Source organism: Eurypyga helias, unplaced genomic scaffold, assembly GCF_000690775.1.
Source record: "Eurypyga helias isolate BGI_N326 unplaced genomic scaffold, ASM69077v1 scaffold15995, whole genome shotgun sequence".
Taxonomy (NCBI): Eukaryota; Metazoa; Chordata; class Aves; order Eurypygiformes; family Eurypygidae; genus Eurypyga; species Eurypyga helias.
The window spans coordinates 1-11962 of NW_010252320.1; the positions used below are offsets into that span (position 1 = coordinate 1).

Sequence of the window (11962 nt, forward strand, 5' to 3'; positions counted from 1 at the left end):
ACTTCATCTCGGTTCCGGCACCGGGCCTGTGCTGCGACCCGGGGTGCTGGGGAAGCGGGTCTGGGGAAGAGCCGCGGGGGAGGCCGCCTCAGCCGCGGGGAACCCATGGAAGGCTGGAGCGGGATTCTGACCAGGCCGGGCGGCCGTGTCTCCCCTTGGCACCCCTGGGTCGAGGATTGTGGCCGTGCCTGGGTCTGGCCTGTGCTGCGAACGAGTCTTAGAGGAGCGCAGATTGCTGTCCTAGGGCCTGCTTGGCCCGGCACTTGTCGGTCTCCTCGGTCTGTTCCTCTGAATACTTCCTAAATTCACTTTTTTCAGCCAGATTCGGCATTCGAGCGTCTCTTTCGCTGAAAAGCAGTAAAACAAGCACTCCACTTACGGGGATGTTGTAGCGTGTGTTTACGCGTAGAGGTGTACATGGACAGCCTGAAGGACGAACGCCGGGATTGCACACCTAACCTGTGTCCGTGTCAGACGAGGTTAAATGTGGGTTTAAAATGGGGCTGCAGGAATATTTCTTTCCAGGAATATTTCAATTAGTCATACTTACTGAATTGGCTTTAAAATGTTATTTAATCAAGCTGGAGTTGTATTTAATGGTTTCAGTATAATATCATTTTCTGAACTTTGCTAGGCATTGTTCATGGCTTAAACTTACAGATCTATGTTATCATTAATATTGCACTTTGTGTAATGTCATGTGTAAGTTTCCCTCTTTATTTTTTTCCTTCTAATCAGGATGTAATTAGCTACCATATACTTTAATTGCATAGAACATCCCACCAAGGTCAGCAATGCTATTTAGTGTTTCTCATTACAGGAAAATTTCACTTCCTTCTAATTACATGAGTCCTGTAAGGAGTCAAGAGCTATTTCTACGCTCTGCCTTTGACGTCCCCTCAGTGTTTTCACGGAAGAGCTATTTCAGGCTTGTACCATACCTGCACCCTTTTTCCAGTGTTAACCATCTGTCATTAGAAAAGAAAGATTATCGGCAGATTCTCAGCTAGAGGCCAGCTATCACAGAAAGGTGGTTGTGCTGCACATAATCAAACCTTTCATCATTATATCAACTGTATCCCCATCTGTCAGTCTTTAAAATTTGGTAGCTTCCTTTACTTGGACTGTAAGATCTGAAAATATGCTTGGATTTTCTTGAGTTTTCATCCAAAAAAGCCTCTCCTTGAATAGAGCCTTGCAGTCCTACTCAGTCTTGCAGTTATAGGTCTAAATTAGGTCAGAGAAAGACAGCGTGACCTCCCAAGCTGTTTTCTGCCTGTGCTTTTACAGCTGTTAGAAAGTGGTTCTGAACACTTAAGAAAACTGAAAATCTTTTAATCAAGTGAGGAACCTTCAAACTGAGTAGCTCCATCTTCAGTAGCTTTCTGTTTCTTCCATAGACAGCTGATAGCACCTTCTTTGAGTATGTCATAACCTGATACTTCTAACAGTGTTGAATTCCTTCTTTCCTTTCAGGCCCCAGTTTCCAGTCTGTTTCTTTGGCTTCCACTTTCTCCAGTTTGCTAATAAGAAATTTTCCCTCTTGTAGCATCTGGAGCATTGATTTCTAGAACTAGTTTTCAGACGTTCTCATGAAAGGAATGTGAAAACTGCGTTTCAGATCACCTCTCTCTTCGCTGCTGCTGCAGACTTGCCCTTCAGAGTACCGGGAATGTTTTCAAGGGACTGGAAATGCTTTAGGCAGGTCATAGAAGTTGTTCCATAATCCTCTGCACCCGCCAGCTGCTCTAGGACTGTTTCTATAACAACAGCAATGCTATCTGCACCTCCTGCAATTTTTTATCTACTTTGCAATGAACTCTTACATTGAATGTCACTGCTAAGCTTTACCCCTTCCCGAATGAGGGGGTCTCGGTACCACCCTGCCAGTAGCTGGCATTCACCAGACCCCTTGGTGGGCTGAGCAGAAGTGAGACAGCAGAATACAAACTACAGAAATCCTAAGGGCTTTTTGTGTTTTGTTTGTTTGATTTTTGTTGTTCAGCTGAAGGGTGCACTGACAGTAACTCCAATTTAGATTACTTTAGGCTAAACTGGATCTTTTCTTGAAGAGAAATCCCACTGCTAGCCACTAAATCAAATCCATTGAAACTTCAAAGCCAGACTGAGAAAAAAAAGTAGGTCTGTTGGACTGTGTATCAGAAGACACAGGTGTAAATTGTAGAATAATTTTAGTGGTGTACAAAATTGTTATCCCCTAGCTCTGATGCAGCCAGTCATCTCCTGACCAGTTAAGCCAGCAGCTTTTAATTCCCTCCTGGTTCTGGTGCTTATGTGACCACAAAGTCAGTTCAACTGGCTAATCTGGCAAAAAACCACAGTTTTAAAAACGGTGCTAAAAGATTTCTGCTTTTTCAGTGATTTTAATGGGTTTAATTGGGTGATCTTGTGCGCGCCAGCAGTAACACCTAGGAAGCAGCAGCTTGTGGCCAGGGGCGCTGAGGAGATGGAAGGGAGGCAGGTCTTGTCCTTCCCTCACAGTGTCTGGTGGTGAGGATTAGATGCTGCAGAACACATTATCTGGCTTTCCGTAATTTAAATGTGTTGTAATTTGAAACAAATCAAAGACCAGTTTCTTATTTCAAGTGAAAGAATATCAGTGATCTAAAGGGAACTATGCAGTTGCTAAAAATTTCAAATTTTAAAATAATTAAGAAACCTATTTTAGCACCATTTCACTGGCACATATTAATTACCCATTTTTTGTAGCAGGAAATCCAGGAGAGCATAGTTCTGCTCAGCCCTACTGTTTACACTTGCAGTGAAAGGCTTCTGGCAGATGCAGTGGTAAAAGCCCTTCAGTTAGGGGTATAAAAACTAACTTTTATGACTCTGGTGGCAGGTGCACTTGTCCTTGTTTCTCTTCCATCATAACTACATAGAAATTTAAATATACTACACCAAGCCAGTAAACCTAAACAGTGTTCCCAGCAGCCAGCATGTGTCCCTTAGGTACCTGCCGGAAAGCAAATATCATCTGTAGTTCCAAGACTGCTGCCGGACAGAAAGTGCTAGTGTTGCTTACTGGCTCACCCCCAGCTGCAGCCCAGCAGACCACAGGGTCTTTCAGACAGTTTGTTACCTCATGCTAAGTAGTTGGTTTTTGTTTTATTGTCGTTATCTTGCTGCAGAGACAGAATTGTCAGGTTTATTTTCAAGTGTTAAATGTGAGTACCTCAGGACTGGAGGAAAGTGGTTCTAAATATATTCTTAGCAAACAGAAGTCCCTAAATGAGTTTGACAGTTCAGGATTAAAGTGTAACTTGTTTCACAGATTTGGATTAAGGCAGTTTCCATGGCTGACTTAAGGCACTGGAATGGTGGACAGGACCAAAAGAGAGTGCTGTGCTGAGGGTGGCAGTTAGACAAGAATTGCAAAGAAGCACTGAGTAGGTGAGGTTAGAAGGGGTGGGAAAGCAGTAACAAATGAAGTCTCCCTTAAGGAATATGTCTAATGGTTGCACAGTGACATCTTTTGATGTCCCCTTTTGTTTTGTTAGGTTGTTGCTGACAGCGAAAGACGTCTTCTCAAAGCTGTTTAAATGAGAATGTCCCTGGCGCAAAGGGTACTACTGACATGGCTCTTCACGTTACTCTTCCTGATCATGCTGGTGCTGAAGTTGGATGAGAAGGCACCATGGAACTGGTTCCTCATTTTTATTCCAGTCTGGATATTTGATACCATTCTGATAGTTATGTTAATTGTAAAAATGGCCGGGCGTTGCAAGTCCGGCTTCGACCCTCGCAATGGCTCCCAAAACATCAAGAAAAAAGCTTGGTATCTCATTGCGATGCTCCTTAAATTGGCCTTCTGCCTTGCCCTCTGCGCTAAGCTGCAGCGATTTACGACCATGAAACTGGCCTATGTGTTTATCCCTCTGTGGGCTTTGCTTATTGGGGGTATGGTTGAACTTGGATATAATATCTTCTACGTACGAAGAGACTAAATTATACCATGTGGCTTCCAACACAGAGATTGATGCCACGTGACTGGATTATCAGTGTTGCCACAAACTCGATCTTCAACTTAGAACATCAAGAAACCCATCAAGGTGGAGACCTTATCTAAACCAGGGTGAAGACTGAAAGTAGACTTGTTCCATTTTTTTAATTTTAGAAGGGTCACATACGCTCTTGTAAATAAAAGTATTTGTTCAACATAAGCTGTTCTGATTGCTGCTGTTGGTTACGTGGAGCAAGAAGCACGCTCTTCACATACAGGTAAATGATCTTCTCAAAGAAGCCACAAATGCTCTGTCTCAGAGTATTCAGCACATGGGCTAATCCTTGAAATGAGGACTTGAGGCTTCTACTACTTATGCAGTCACTCAAGAAATAACCAGTTAGCAGTAGTTTCTGTAATAACATGCTACACCTGCCTCAAGAGTCAGGAACAAGTGATAGCTGCCAAATAGGAGTGAATAAAGTGATTCAGCATTTTCATTTTTGACACTGAGAATCCACTTCCAGGCTGAAAGACACAAACTAAACACCTTTAAGCTGCTGCAGCAGACAAAACAAGTATGTAAACCTCAGAAGGAAAAAAGGGTGCCAGGAGTCCAAGATCTATAGCAGAGAGAGACTGGTGATTACCCTTCCAGCTGAGATGGCCCCAGAGCTGTGAAGGACTGAAGCTGGGGGTGTCTGTAATGCAGGAAGTGCTACTTCAACAAGGAAGAGGTTTTTTAATGCCCTAGTACATTAAATCCAGGGGTAAAGCCTTGGCTTTATGGAGTACTGGCATGCTCTGATGTGAGCACATGAGCTTCCTCATGTGACAAGAGGTAATGAATGGGACTCCTGGGAAGAACTGGAACCACAACAGTATTTTGTGGAGCTAAAGTAACACCAAATTTAGAAGTTGTCTAGGAGATTCTTAATGTGCATGCTGAAGGTGTTGAGCCATTTACAGCTCCACTGTACACAAGAACATCTAGAGAATGAAGAGCCTAGGAAAACCAGGCACAGTAACAGGAGGTGACTAGATCAGTGTCTCCCAAATGAAATTGATTATGTACACACAAGTGTACTTGTTCAGAAAAAAAAAAATTGGAGTGTTTGGATTTATGTTTGCTGTTCAGTCACAGCTGTGGGCGTGAACACATCAGAACCCCATTGCTGGAGGCAGCTGAAAGGGCTTTATCTCAAGAAAAGAACCTGTTCCCTTCTAAGTCCCTGAGTCTCAGTTCAGAACACCCGGTAACAAATGATCTTTAGAAAGAGTTTAAATCATGTTTGCGGCAGTGGGTGACTGTCCTGCCTTACTAAAGGAGAAACCAAGGAATGACAACACTTAAAACAGAAAAACCTTCCTATTCATCAGCTGCTGTTAACAAACCTGCAAAGTATTTATAACCCCCTCATAAAGTAGCACATCAACTTCCATTCAGTAAGTCCATGTACCCAGCCCCAGTCTATAAACATCACATGATTTATGGGAAGCTGAAACTACCCCAAGAAGTCTTTTCCCTTCAGTGCCCATCAGTTCTTTCTGGGAAGGTGGGTCTATGCCCACTTAGTTCTGAAAAATACTTGATGGAAGGACCCTGCTGTGCCTGTGAGACACTCCGCCTGCTCATACGAGCTTCCTGTGAAGAACTGGTTTCCTGCACTGAATGAGTGATTTTTCAAGTTAAAATGGCAGTTGAGATTAGGATTAACTGTGGAGAAGGTGGAAGAGTATTCATCTCCATACATGCTCCTGGGCCAGGCGAGCATTGGAGACGCAAGAGCAAGCACGCACACATATGTGCCGTGCGTCAGTAGGTGTGTCTGTGGATGGGCAGGGAATGGAGAAAATGCTTAACTTGTACACCCGATTTAGGTCTCAAGCAATTCTTCAGTTCTGTCAAATGGAAACGATCATCACTGAGCTTCCTAGGATGCAATATTCCAGGTAAGTCCCATGGCAGGCAAACCAGACCTCAACTGGAATTTTTATTGGATGCTTTGAAAATCTATGAAGAAAGAGGGCTTAAACACTTGCCTCCAATTAAGGGACATGTTTGCAAACCACTTAAAACACTGATGCAAATACATGTCTAAAGTGCTTAAATGCTTGTGAAAACACACACATGCACTCATCTCTGGTATGTTATGGCACCAGGCAGGAAACTGAGTACACAGTCCCTCCTCATCTGATGAGTATCACAGAGCAAAAAGCAAAAAAGCCATGTAGAGAGGACACTGAAACCCCCCCAGTTCTGCTCAGAAGAGCAGAGCAGCTTGCCTCACTCAAGCTGCTGCTGTCAACCGATCGTGTAACTTCACAAACGATGGAGGAGTAAGAACTACCCTCATTAGGGCTGGGTATGTTATTAGCAAGATGGGCACAAATGGTGACTGCCCCCTTAATGATCCCCTTCTATTCCACAGATGTTACAATTATCTGGAAGTTTGGCATCTCTAATTAACTAGAATGGAACACAGTTGTTCCACATCTCCCTTTAATTGCTGCCTCCAGTTCAACAGAAAAAGATGAACAATTTCAGTGGGTTTGTTGTGGCTCTGGCTTTTTTTTTTCTTTTATATAAAGGTTTACAAACCTTGAAATAAATGACCATGGCTTTGAAAGCTGAAGCAGATGTTTCTTTCTGGTGTCCTACAGAAGTCATACACCAACTGATTTCCTTCAGCACAAAACGGTTTTTGGACACAGACATTTGGATGTGCTCAACTTTTTTTGCAAGTTCCTAGTCCTCCGTGAGATACTAAGTCAAAAGAGATATTCCTCTTGCCAAAGTATCTCGGTACCAGATTTAACTGACCTAAACTCTGCTGACACCTTTGCACATGCAGGCTCGCTTTTTTGCCTTGTTAGAACTTCATTCTAAAGGATTTGCGACACACCGTAGGCTGTAGCCACTGTGCCCTTCTGCAGAAGCCGCTGCAGGAACTGCCCCTACTCGCAACTACCCTGCGCTCAGAGGCACCACTCAGAGCTTTGAAGGGGAAGGAGTTCTCACACCTCTTAAGTTTTCAGACTGATGGACTGATCTTCATTATATAGAAGAAAATGAGTGAAAAGCAGATTTCAGGAAGTCTGCAGGGAAAGGGGACACTGATAAGACAGTTCATACTAGTTTGCAAGAAACAGGCAGAAGGAAATGACAATCCAAGGATGCAGCGCTCTGGAGAACACCTTGTCTCAGTTACCTGCAGCAGCTAATGCCAGGTTAAATTTTCAGTTGCCTATTCATATTCACCTTTTCTTGATTTGTCACCATTTTAGGCTAGGATCCAGTTTTCCATTCTTTTTATACATGAAAAAACCCACATTTGTGTGACATAGGCATCCCCACCTTCAACAAACTTTAACTGGAATGCTCCGGAACACGTGCACATGCACCCCAAGTGCCTTGCTAGGCGTGGGGTACAACAACAAAAAAAAGCTGGCACAGGACTAAGTTACACAACTATTTAAGAGTTATTACTCTCTGATGTATATGCGTAGTAGTACAGAAACAAAGTCTTAGAAGTAACCTCGTGGAAATTTTCACATCTGCCCAGTTTAAAAATTGGAGACACAAAGGTATTGATGAATGTGAAATTTATGAGACTCCCAGAAACTCAGAATTTGAGCCATCTTAGATGTCAGCTATTGTAACAGCATTGTATTTTGGGAACAAACAACATTGCTTTCCAATAATAAAGCTCCTGAATAAATGCACCCTCAAAAGTAAGTTCTTGGAATTTATTGGCACAGAAAGCATAGCACTATTATGTAACACATCACACTTTTTAAATTAAGATTGAGGTAAAATAGTAAGATAACTACACTGAGTTAGAAAAAGCGTTTGCACCTTTTCATTGTACCTTTAGTGTTTGAATGTTTGGATGGAGTCAGCCTCCCATAGGAGCCTTTTAGACCTTTTAGAACAGGCGTGGGTATCGGCTTGGTGCTGAAAACATCAGGCTTTGTGGCCTAAGGCGATTCAAGTGGAGTCAGTCTCCCATAGGAGCCTTTTAGACCTGAACAGGCGTGGGTATCGGCTTGGTGCTGAAAACATCAGGCTTTGTGGCCTAAGGTGATTCAAGGAGTCCCGGCAGCTGCACCACTAGAGTACCATCCAGTGTTCATTCCACATTTTCTCCTTGCACTAAAGTTGGATAAAGAACAGAAAAACCTGCAACCCAGTAACACTATTTCCTTGTCTGCCTTCTCAACAAAGCCAACATCGCAGGCAGGCAAATGGAATAAAAGTCTTCACAGAGCTCAGAACGACAGCGTAAGAGCAAGAAACAGGGAAGAAATGAGAACCCAAGCTCAGTTTATCTGCGTTAATTTTTCTCTCAGCATTCCTTTTAAGTTTATAAAGAAATGACTGCTAAAAGATGGTTTTTAGTCTAAAAATTTCATTTCTGACATGAACAAAATCTCTCAGCTGTATCGACCAGAGAAGTACCCGAGTCTTGCGTGCTTGGGATACACCTTGATCAGTCCTGACTCATGTTAGATTAGTCTTCCACACGCAGTTCTAATTGTCAAGGTTTTCTTTTTGAGACACTCCAGGGACTAGGTCTCTCAGCTAAGTGACCCATTTCTTCAATACAACCAGATAAAAAACTGCCGTAAAACCCCACAGTCCTTAAAACACAGGCCTAAGCCCGAACAAACACTGCCTTTCCATTCAACTGGGCTGGAAATTCATTGGTAAAAGAAAACAGTGTCAAAATAGCTATTGAAAAATCAAACTTGCTAAAAATAGAAGTTTAAACTCCTGTTTTAATCAATGTTTGTATCATATTATCATAACTGTACACCAAAGATTAAAGGACTACTTAGGACTAATGCCCTCTTCAGTAGGCTCACCTATCAGCATGACCAGAACATGAGAGTATCAACGTTCAGCTGGCACTCAAGTACAGCACAGCTCCAAAGCAGAGGAAATATTAGCATCAAAGCACAGAGAAAAACAGTGGTTGGAATATAATACACTAAATTTGCAAAGTCAGTATCCCTGATGGTTCTACTCCAAACGGCGGCCTAGACAGTGTGAAGTTAATGACTGCTGCTGAACAGAACACTGGAGATAACTTGCATTTCTAAGAAAAACAAAAGGAGTGACTGATGGGAATCAAAGTCTCCCAAATTTTCCCATGTACGCTGCAAATTCAGCGGGATCTGCACAAAGTATCAGTATCACCTATTATACAGTTTTTAAAGTGCGTTTCAGCTGTTTGAGAAAGTAATAAAATCTCAGTTGAACACAGTGACTCTCAACCACATAAAACATTCTAACAGTGTCTTTCACAGCAAAGCACAGATCAGTGAAAATGCGACCGCTCCGTTTCCAACCGGTTGTACATTCGCAGTCAGGTAACAGGCGCTCGTCGGCCTGAAGCCAAGGCTCTCCACCTAGCAGACCCCTCGGAAAAATGAATGAAGTTACACTTGAGAAGCCTGCAAGGTTATTTTCTTTCTGGACCAGAATTACAGTTTTCATCCCAGTAAGGTCAGGTGGGAGTCTATAGTCTCACAACAGTTTATTTTGCCAATGAGCACGGAGAAAACATGGATTTATTTCAATCAATTCAGCATCCTTATTCACATGCAGATATTAGAAAACAGTTATTTTGATCAATGATTACCAGTACCACGTTTCTTGGAAGACTTATTCGATTTTCCAAATCTGTAACGTTCAGATCTGTTTCACAGCATTCTACTGTTTTGTTTTCATTGCCTACATCATTTGCCATGCCAACTTCTTCACTGTGCACATGTATATCTGCTTAAAAATCAATTTTATTTATCACCAAGGAATTCTTTCACAGATGAATACTTAAATCATCACCCTCTGAAATAATACTTTATTTCTAATACTAGATAGAATTTATATTTCAGCTAAAGAAGTATTGAAATATTCACTATAGTAACAAGGAAGGGAAAATCTGCATGCCAGCAGTACCTGTAATGAAAATGCTGTTTCAGAGTCAATTTGCAGGCATTTGGAGGGCTGGGGGATGACACAACACTGAGTAACACATCTATGTAACACATGAAGTCAGTTGCCAGTGAAATGCAAAAGATCCAGTAATTAAAAAAAAAAAAAAGTAGCTACCATCTTGAAAGCTATTGGTAGTGACAGTAACAATGCAATTCTCTGCTACCCACAAAAATGGTACCAATATCTAGGAAAATATGTCTAAATCTCTGCACATCATGTCATTAACTGGAACACCACTGCAAACGCACAGATGTAGATACCAGTGCAGTACAGCAATAGGCCTTAAAGCAGATTTTTCAAATCTGCAGAAGAACAAGGGCCAAGAGAGACAACTACAACACTGGAGATTTCAGTCGAAATAACAGAAAGGTTTATATATAACTGAAATCCAGGGAGGGGGGAAGCAATAAGCAAAGACTAGTTTCAGTACATCAGAAGGCATGAAAGATTTATTGCTGAAGCAAAGGTCTGACTATGAAGTCGTACGCGGCAGGAATAAAGGTTACAGCGTAGGACCACTTGTAACCAAAGCAAGGCCTTTGTCAGACTAACGAATGGCTTGGGAGCTGTAATTCTCAGAAAAGGTACTCCCCTCCTGAAGAGCAACTGCGTCAGTGAACACACCGCAGGCAAAGGACAGCAACTTTTTGTTTGAAAGCAAAGTGCACACTAATACAGCCGGTCAACCCCGACTGTTTACACCTTTGAACACAAAGACAGCTCTCGTGGCCATTGGCAATCTCAGAACTGTTCACTTTCTGTCTGCAAGGGATTCTCTCTAAAAAAACAAATTACAATCTAGTCTGTTTCAAAAATAAAAAATAAAGAATGCATAAAAATTTCAAAAACTGCCACATACTTTAATTTCTTAAAATTCTGAAAGTGGTAAAGATTGGATTGAAGCCAATTTTTAGAATCAAGACATGGCTGAGCAGAAGCCCGAGGCCTTGTCAGCCAACACCACTGAGCAGGTCTTCAAAAGGCGAGTCCTACTCTTCAGTGTGAAGTCCTGTTTGCTAAACCATTTTCCAAGACTTACTTTTTTAAGCCTGGTCTGGGCCTATGATGTAGAAAGTTGGTTGCTGTCTAGGGGGTGTATACACTTCACTGAAATCCAACAGATTCAGACAAACCAAACTTCAACCAGAATGAATGACCAGCACACAAATAAGATTTTAAGTAAACTAAATAGTTGTTTGGTTTTTTAAAGCAGTATCTGTCAAGGCTGGTTTTGATAAAGCTGGAGCCTTCTGCTAACCCACTTGGAAAGCTGCATGTTTAGTGCAAACTACAACCTGCAGCTCTTTTACTGCTCTCCAACAGCTGGCACAGAGAACAGGGAAGAAAGACTACGTAGTTGTGTGTGGATGTTCACAGAGCCAAAGAGATTACCTGTGGAAGTTTCCAGATAATCCAGAAAACACAGAGGGAGCTCAGATCACATTTCTACTACCAGGAAGGCTCAAATTCTTACATGAACCAATTTTTCAAATCAGAATCTGCTAGAGTAATAACTTACCATGTCACACATGAATCATTTGCTCACAGCGTGAGCAGAAAGCAAGATCCCTGAGGCTGCCAAAGTGGTAGTAATCTCTTAGCCAGCATTAAAGAAATCAGCAGTAAGACTGAAGGACATACTAGCCACATCCAAGAGATTTATGTTTCTATTGCTTCTCTAACACATAATTATGGCTATGTAGGAATAATGTTTAGCAATTCAAATACTGATTTAATTATTAATTTCTTGACAGACTTATTTCAGATTTAAACAAGTCAGGGCACTCATCCATTAAATGGCTGGTTCTAGTGCCAGGCTAAGTACGCAGTAACATCCTGAATTTTAACAGCCTATAAGCAAAAAATGTTTTCAACAAAGGGGCCTCAGGTAGTTGAATTACACATCACCTGGAAATCACATTGTTCTATTGCTACAAATGAAGCCAAAGTGATCACCATGTGCATCAAAGGCCATAAACTGGGTGAGTTGTAGG

At 42.0% G+C, this 11962-nt stretch overlaps 1 protein-coding gene across 1 annotated transcript; it reads left to right on the plus strand.

Moving 5' to 3' along the window:
• Positions 1–3530: 3530 nt before the first annotated feature.
• On the plus strand, positions 3531–3968 carry TMEM60 (transmembrane protein 60). Its single transcript, XM_010152344.1, has one exon. The coding sequence runs from the start codon at positions 3564–3566 to the stop codon at positions 3966–3968; it is 405 nt and encodes a 134-aa protein (XP_010150646.1). The 5' UTR covers positions 3531–3563.
• Positions 3969–11962: the final 7994 nt, after the last annotated feature.

Bases quoted from the DNA above. Each gene is read 5' to 3' on its own strand.
- TMEM60 (XM_010152344.1), top strand. From the start codon at position 3,564: ATGAGAATGTCCCTGGCGCAAAGGGTACTACTGACATGGCTCTTCACG.